This window comes from Fukomys damarensis, unplaced genomic scaffold (assembly GCF_012274545.1).
Source record: "Fukomys damarensis isolate Sample0158 unplaced genomic scaffold, DMR_v1.0_HiC HiC_scaffold_33, whole genome shotgun sequence".
Classification (NCBI taxonomy): Eukaryota; Metazoa; Chordata; class Mammalia; order Rodentia; family Bathyergidae; genus Fukomys; species Fukomys damarensis.
Genome location: NW_022900945.1, coordinates 2,938,109 through 2,946,473, shown reverse-complemented (window position 1 = coordinate 2,946,473; position 8,365 = coordinate 2,938,109). Strand labels below are relative to the sequence as shown.

Genomic DNA, 8,365 nt, shown 5'->3' with positions numbered 1-8,365 from the left:
GCCCGACTGCCCTGGAACCTCAGCCCTGTGGCGCCCACCGCTGCCCTCGGTTTCTCGGGAGCAGACTGCTGTCACGGCCGCACCCCCCTCCGCCTGGGCCTCTGCACCCACCGCTCATGGTGATGTGCACTTGGGCTGCGATGGGCCCGGGTGAGATCCCAGCACGCATGGCGGCCCTGGAGGACAGACTCGAGGGACGGGGAGCCAAACCAAGCACGGCTGCGAGGACTCGCTGGCTGCAGGCTACAGGGACCAGAGGGCAAGGGGAGCACAGGCGCACCCTTGTGTGATGTGCGGCCCCTGGGACTCGCGTGGATGCCCACAGCGCGGGGCTTGGTCTCAGGTTGATGGCAAAGGTGTAATCGAGGAATAGGGAAGGAAGAGCTCAATCCGGCTACAGGAGCAAAGCATCATCATGGATTATTTCAGCTGGGCTTATGTGGATGCATAGGAGCTTGACTGGTAGGTAGAATGGAGGAACAAGGCCACCCCTGTGCCCTGCGGCTTGGAGGGGACTAACGGAGGCTGGAGGGCAGCAGGGCAGGGGCAGCCTGTGGTCGTGCGCCGGACCTACATCCTCGGATAAGGCTGCAGCTTCCAGGATTAGGGCTGGGAAATGGTGAAGCCCCCACCCAGGGAGCCTGAGATGCCTCCATGCCTGGCAGGGCTGAGTCCCGAAGGTGAGCTCTGTCACCAGGTCTCTGTCCTCAGGGGCCACGAGCTGGGTGCAGCACAGCTGCTTGGAGACAGAGCTTTGCTAGGGATTCAGATGCCCAGGCTGGGCTCGAACGTACGACCCTCCTGCCTCACCCTCCAGAGTGCGGGGATTCCAGTGTGCCACCGTGGCAGGCTGCCAGGGAATTCTGCGGTGTATTAAGAGGCTTTGCCCGGCGATGCCCTCATCTGCTAAGGAAGCCGTGCAGTGACAGATCACGGGGCTCTGCGCAGGCTGCCGAGGGGCCGCCACGGCGCGGCAGAGCCCAGGGAGCCCTGGCCCTGGCTGCGTCCTGCTACCCCTCTCTGACAGCCCCATCGCACCCTCACTGCCTGCTGGCTGCGCAATCCTGCTGCAATTTCCGACTTCACAATCTGAAAATCGGAAGGCGGAGGGTGGGGGCGGCGAGTGGGAGAGAAGCAGGAGACGGACAGGCGGACAGACAGACACGTCTCATTCCATACACCGGCTGCTGCTCGCTGGAGACAGTTGCTGCCCTGGCTTGGGGACACGCCACTACACACAAAGGTCTGCGGACACTGCCACAGGCACATGGAGACAATGGAAGGCAGAAAGAGGCTCCAGGAAGGAGGCCAGGCGTCTGTAAAGAAGGACGGAGCTCAGATCAGGCGTTTGTGCTTTGGCTTTCTGCTTCTGTTATTTCTCTTTATTTTTCTGATGGTTGCTAGGAAACCGGAAAGCACAAGCTCCCTCCAGGGGCGTAGACGCCACCTGGTGGCTACACCGAGTACCTGCAGGAGTCTGGCCCCTCTGACCAATGACCCTGCCTCTCAAATTCTCCAAACTGGCCAAGAACTAAGCAAATTCCCTTCTTCGAAGGAAAAAATGTTGCTCAGGATACTTCTGCGGAGTTTCTTTGTTCTCATGTGGAACTGGGGATCGCTCATGCTGGGCAACTCCTCTCCCGGCCTGCCGGGGTCCTGGGGTGCACCCCAAAGTGCCTCCACCAGGCAAACAGTGCACGCTGGAGCTGGCTAACTCCAGAATGACCAGTTTGGGTGGCTGTTCCTTACTTTATTTTTTGTGGTGCCTGGGCTGGAACCCAGGGCCTTGTGCTGCTAGCCAAGTTATTACTCCCATTCCAAGCAGTTTTTCTTCTAAGATACAAAAGTTAAGGCAAGTCCTTTAAAGCATAAAACTCTACTGGCTACGTTCAATATTTCTAAAGATAAATAAAACTGCAGCCCTCAGGCTCCACATTTAGCTTGGCTGCGTTCTGCACGAACTCCGGGGCCCCGGCAGCTCAGCCCACTGTGTGCTTCAGTTTGATTCTGAGTGTGCCACAGGCAGGCGCTTAACGGGCGTCCACCCGGGCCCTGCGACGCCAACCCCAGGGGCTGCCGGGACGCGCTCACGACAGAGCGACCGCTCCCTCTCCCTCGCCTGCTTGTCCAGGCAGCTGCCATGGTCCCCTTCCAGAGGCTCCAGAATCCACGCATTGTTTGTTTCACCCTAGACTGTAAATTCCTCCAGGGTCTGTGGTTTACCCTGGGCTCTACATTATTCTATTTAGTCCTCATGACTTTACCACAGAGAAATTTGTAATGTTTTGGGGTGATATTATTGGGGATCAAACCAGGGACCTTCACACTGACCTATAGCCCAGACCCCCTCATCTTTTATTGAGAGAGGCTTTCATTGCCCAGGCTGGGCTTGAATTTATGATCCTCCTGCCTCAGCCTCCCAGAACGCTGGGATTATAGGCACACGCCACCTACCACAAGCAGCTTCTTAATCTTACTTTTTAAGTATCAGGACACTGAAGTCCAAGTAACTCACAAAGGCCTCCAGAGCTTGCTAAAAAACCCAAACCAGAAGGCAGAGGAGCTGGCATGCCCTGGGTCGGGCTTGAGCCTGTCTCCTGAGCTCCTTCCTGTGCCGCCCTGCCTGGCGGAGATGACGGAGTGCATGGTGGTCCCCACCCGAGGATGGGGCAGCAGCTTTCCGTGTGGCGTGGGCGTGTGTGGCTTACTCTCTGGGCAGTGACGCCGGCCCCACAGGCCGGGAGGGGACACAGGCAGGCAGCTCCACACCTGGTGCAGAACAGCAGTGGCTCCCGCTCCCTTCGGGGTCTGTCTGCATGGAAGCTACTCGTCTTTTCTTGGGTTTAACAGGAACCCAGTTACTGTGGAAAACGAATCCCAGCCCCGAACCCACGCCTTCGCTTCGGATTCTGCCCGATCCTCTCCTTTCTGCCTCACTTCACCTGTGTTGTATGAAGACCTCAGGACGGGCGCTCGGATGTGGGGAACCCTGTCTGGGGCCGCGGCAGCAGGCAGAGAGGTGTCCGCCCTTCTCCGAACGTCGGATGACTGCTGCTGGACCACAGGAGCCCCGGCCTGTTTTATCATTCAGGGGAGAAGCACGGCTCTCCTGGCAGGCAGCGGGAGTTCATGCAGGTTCAAAGAATGTTCTCAGGGAGGAAAGCCAGGAAGTCAAGAAACTGAAAAATCCAGATTCTGTTTGGGCTCTCCATAGAATATAAACGCGAGGCTGCCGAGCCGGGGGAACAAGGTCGCCCCCAGCGAGCAGAGTCCCCAAGACCACATGCCTGCGTCCAGTTTTCCAAAAGAAAGCCGAACCTGGCAGTGGGGAGAAGGCTGGGCGTGGGGACCGGAGCGGAAGAGGTCTGAGGACAGTACTACGCATGGGAAACAAGACCAGGTCTGGGAGGAAAACCGATTTCTGGAACCAGATTGCTAGTTTAAAAGCACAAGGTCTGTGGGGCAGAGGCGGTGCTCATGGCCAGGACACATCTGCAGTGCTGTGACCCCGAGTAGGCGAGGACCCAGGGTCGGCTGTCAGCGGCTGGCTCGGGTCCTTCCTGGGTGTCTTCGGTGCGTATGCTCTCGTTGGTTCCCAAAAGTACGCAGCCGTGGAAGGGCCCCCTAAAATGGGGGGTCCAATCCAGGGGTGCCATGACCTTGAGCTCCACCCCTAGCTGCTTGGTTTTGAGAGAGTGCCTCGCTAAGTTGCACTGAGAAGCCTCCTGCCTCAGCCTCCCAGTGCCAATGCACCAGCTGGAAAGCTCTGATGCTCACAAAGGGTGGCAGGACCTAAGAGGATGCTGCCTCACTGGGGACAAGAGGGGGTGGGTGGGAGCCACATCAACCTCCAAGAAGACCGCGAGCCACCTGCACAGCGCCTGCTCAGGCCTGGGTGCTGGACACAGCCTGCACCCAGTGGGAAGCCGTGGTTAACGGAAGCCTGAGGCAGAGAGGGCGGCCGGCCCTCGTCCACCCACTGGGCAGCGGCCATCTTACCGTGGTCACTCTCTGTCCCCGACCGGCCCCAGTAGCGCCGCCTCCTCTCGGGGCTGTGTGCGTGGCGCTCCATGACGGCGGCGATGAAGCGCGTGTTGCTGACTGCGGGACCAAGGACAGCAGGTCACCCTCAGCGGCCGCCCGTCCCCACCCCGCTGCCAGGCCTGCCTGAGCTGTGTCCCCAGGCGAAGGGGCGGGCGTTGGCCCAACTTCTGCCTCGGAACGCGGTGTTGGGAAGGGAGAGGCGCAGGAGGAAGAAGGGCCGAAGCACTTTTGTGCAAAATAAAAACCGAGTCTGAGAAATTAGATTCATTCATAGGAAAATGGACACATGTTGAGGATGGACTCCTACGTGAAACGGTAAGTCACACGTGTGTAAACAGCGAATAGTTTCTCTGCTGTGAACAAACTGGAGTCGTACATGAGGTCCTAATGAGATGACTGACAGCGTGAAATGGGAAGAAAAGGCCTAAAGGTGCAGGGCAGGTGGGACGGGCAGGGGAGGGAATGAAGGAAAGGAAAACAACAGGAGAAAATGGAAAAGAAACTGAATCTGCGAAATCCGTGATTTCCGACAAAAGGCAGAGACCTGCACTGCTCCTGGGGAAGGCGGGGAAACAGCCCCGTGCAGAGGCGCCTTACATTTCAGCAGGGCCAGAAGGCCGGGGACGCAGCCCTCCCGGCGCAGCCCCGCCTCCGCAGCGGCCACTTACTGATGCCGCGGCCCTCGTGGCTGTCGTCGTCCCTGTCGTCCCTGTCGTCCCTGTCGGTCTCCAGGTTGGACATGCGCACTGACATTTCTGCACCGGCAGAGAGAAGCGGGTCTGTGTGATCGCACAGACCGTCCGCCCTCGCCCTGCTGGGGCTGTGGGACTCCCGGGGAAGCGAGGCGGGCAGTCAACCTGCGCCCAACCGGACCGAAAGCAGGTGACGCCCAGCTGGCGCCCCTCCCGTTACGAAAGTGCACCTGAGGCTGATCGCCGAGGTGGGGGGCGGGTGGACGGCAGAGGGGGATGGAAAACACACACGGGCAGGGGCGCCCTGACGGTTGTCCCCAGTCTACCCAGGGTGTGGGCTGTCGCCTTCCCAGCCCTCGGCCGGGCGGGGCTGCAGCCTGGACCTCACTCCCGGAGGTCGCCACTGAGCACAGACGGCCCCCCCGGGGTCGGGAGCACCCAGGACGCACTCTGTTCTTGGCTCCAGCCTGTCGCACGCACACACACATGCAGGACAGGAGTGTGGCCCTGGCAGGGAAGATTGGGTCACCTTGGTCTAGCTTTTGGATGGTGAGGGCAGAGCACGGAGCACAAGGGTTCTACTCAGTGCCTGGCTCTGGCTGGCACAGGATAGGGCCCTGGGTGGGGAGACGCTGGCCAAAGAGAGGGACCCAGGAAGGGGATGCGGGGTTTACACAGTAACACAGGCTGTGGGGCCTCCCAGGGTGACGCCGGTGAAGCTGAGGAGGGGGCCTGCTTTGATCTTTCTTTTTTTCATTTCTTGTTTTCTGAGACAAGGTCTTGATATGTAGTTCAGGCTGGCAGATCCTCCTGCTTCAGCCTCCTGAGTGCTGGGATTACAGCGTGCACCACCCTGACCAGTTACTCGCATTTCTCAGAGGTTTCAAGGACTGGCTGGTGTCCTTGCCTGGGGAAAACCTGGGGGAGGAGGTCAGGGTGAGGGCCCGCTCTGCACGCACCTTGGGCCGCCAGAGGCGACATGTGCTGGTGGCTGCGGCGGTGGATCTGGTGACGGTAGGCGTACACGGCCAGGACCAGCACCATGATGCAGCCCATGATGCCTCCAGCCACGGGCCCCACAGGCGCGCTTTTGACCATGTTCAGCGTGATCACCTCGTCACCTTGAGGGACAGAAAGACGCCCGTTAGGGTTGTGGGTGGACTGTGAGGCCCTCAGAGAGGAGCCTGCAGGCCGCACTGAGGGCTTCCTCAAGCCAGAGCCACGGCAGAGGAGCCAACCCCAGCTGCATAGCCAGGCCGGTGTCCACCAGGTTAGCAGCCACCGGAGCCGGCGGCCAGCGCCTGCCTGCCGAGGTGGGGCCTGGGCACCTGACCCACCAAGCTGCAGTCCCACAGCCGCAGCTCCGGCATCTGCCCCCGACCGAGGCCCAGGGTCCGCCCAGGAAGTGGTGAGGGGAGCTCAGGGGGCAGCGGCCGCGGGGAAAGGGTGGCACCGGTCATGGTCACCTGCAGTCGCCAGCCCTGTGCCTGTGCTCAGACCTAGCATGGTGGGCACGGACCCAGCGGAGGGACGGCAGCAGCTGCCCCGTGGGTCCAGCCACCCTGGAGTGGGTGGCGAGGATTCACATACCCACCGCGCCCGCGTCGTCCACGTAGGGGCTCCTGGCGCCCACGACACCCCCGAAGCACTCCCTCTGCGGTGCGCAGTATGGCTTGTCCAGGTGGGTCTTGCTGTCACTGTCCACCACACACCACTCGCAGTCCAGCACCCCGAAACAGTCCCTGTTGGGGAGAATGCAGGGTCCTAGGCACAGGCTCTGGCCCCAGTGCAGCGCTGGTCAAAGCAGCCCGAACCCCTGGGGGAAACAGCCTGAGGCCTGCAGATCTGGGCCAACGTCCCACACGTGTGGTGTCACTGTGAAAAAGGACGGAGACGTGGCCAGGCCACCTGGGCAAGGCGAGGGCACCGAGGACAGACGCCCGAGCTGCCGGCTTCTCAGTGTGTTTGTATGTCCTGTGCCGGGCCTGAGGTCTGCTCTTCCCTCCGCTGAAGAACACACCGCAGGCCTGTAATCCAGCACTTAGGAGGCTGAGGCAGGACGACCACAGTGAATTTACGGCCAGCCTAAATCACACAGTGAACCCTCTCTCAAATGATGACATCACTGGGCCAGGGATGTAGCTCGGTGGTGCTGCACCTGCCTCACAAGCACAAGATCCTGAGTTCAATCCCCGTACCACCCTCCCCAAATGACACCACCACCACACCAGGAGACCTGTCGTCTCCTCTGGGCCTATATTCCACTTCACCGAGGGGCTGTGCAAACCCAATGCAGACCTGAAAGGCCACGCAGCCTTGGGAGGAGGAGCTATGAGAGGCAGGGCGGTGCAGCGGCCCCACCACTTACCCGCTCTCCAGCCTCTGGCTGCACCTGCTGTTGACACACTGGTGCAGGGCGTCCTGCAGGCCGGGGTCGATGGCCGTGTAAGTCAGCGGCTCCTGGTGGACCTCGCAGCTGGGGTTCCTGTGCAGGGCGGGGTCCCAGGTCAGGGCCGGCACCTACACAGGCTCAACAGAGCCTGTGCCAGTGACCCACCTCCTCGAAACTCGTTCACACAGTGGGCCTGAGTTACAACCGGCCTGACATACGAACAACATGGGTTATGACTGGAACTTCAGTGTCTCTCTAGGACACTGAGATTGGCTCGTGTGCAGGAGAGACTCTGAAGGCCTTGTAGCAGAGCCTGGGCCTCCACTGACCAACTTGAGTTACAACGAGCCCTCGGGTACAGGCTGAGTTCGGAAGTCAAGGGTCCGCTGTGTTTATGTAACATCCGTGTGAGAATGTATTCACATTTAACACCACAGAGCACACAACTGCCTACCACCTCCCTGCTCAACCTCACCAACGTCTTTGGGGAGCTGCTATGGACAGTGAAATGTGGGTCCTTTCACACTTTCTCTCTGCCAAAACACACATGCGCCATGTTTGTACACAGCACTATTCCCAGCAAGTTCTAGGAAAGGGATGTGCCGCAATCTGTTTTACGGCTCTAAATATAAACAAATGCCAGGTTCCCGCGTGACTATCACAAAACGAAGGGAAAGGACAAGTGGCAGCTGCTCTCTGAGCACCTGTAATATTCTCACTTGCGTGGTGTGCGACACGCCTGTCACACTTCTATAGCCTTTCCATCGACACCTCACGGCCCACTGCTCTGGACCGGCCACCGCAAGGTCTGTCCTGTCACAACCCACAGCGCATCTACAGCAGGGCGCAGGCGGTCTGGCATGTGCGTGTGCACAGGTGCTTGGGGACCGTGTCCTCACACGCACGCGATATCACACGTGAGCCTGCGTGTTTACCGGTTCTCTGCGTTGGTGAGGCTGCCGGTGCACTCATTGACCTCTAGGGGGCACTCGCACGGACATTCACATTCGTTTTGTTCCATCCTGAAAGCAAGCGACAGTTTAGGCAAAGGGTTAACGACTACTGTGCATGCGTCGGGGAAGGAAAATGAAGAAGCCCCTGCAGATACAAAGGGCAGTCAAAATAAGAGGGCATGAGCAAGGAGTGAAGGGCACGCGGGCTCCGCCCCTCCCGGGGGACAGCAGGACGCAGCCGACAACCGGCTTTGGGCTGCCCCCCACGCCCCACCCCGGCCTTC

The 8,365-nt window shown here is 60.0% G+C and overlaps 1 protein-coding gene across 1 annotated transcript in view; it reads right to left on the bottom strand.

The window, feature by feature from the left end:
- The window catches only part of Cachd1 (cache domain containing 1), a 135,177-nt gene that overhangs the window by 2,843 nt on the left and 123,969 nt on the right, over positions 1-8,365 (bottom strand). Inside the window, exons 21-26 of the mRNA XM_010605231.1 lie at positions 8,064-8,150; positions 7,105-7,221; positions 6,327-6,478; positions 5,696-5,857; positions 4,713-4,799; positions 4,000-4,101 (exon numbers count right to left, since the gene is read on the bottom strand). Coding sequence (XP_010603533.1) covers positions 4,000-4,101; positions 4,713-4,799; positions 5,696-5,857; positions 6,327-6,478; positions 7,105-7,221; positions 8,064-8,150 — 707 coding nt within the window. The remainder of the gene's footprint in view (positions 1-3,999; positions 4,102-4,712; positions 4,800-5,695; positions 5,858-6,326; positions 6,479-7,104; positions 7,222-8,063; positions 8,151-8,365) is intronic.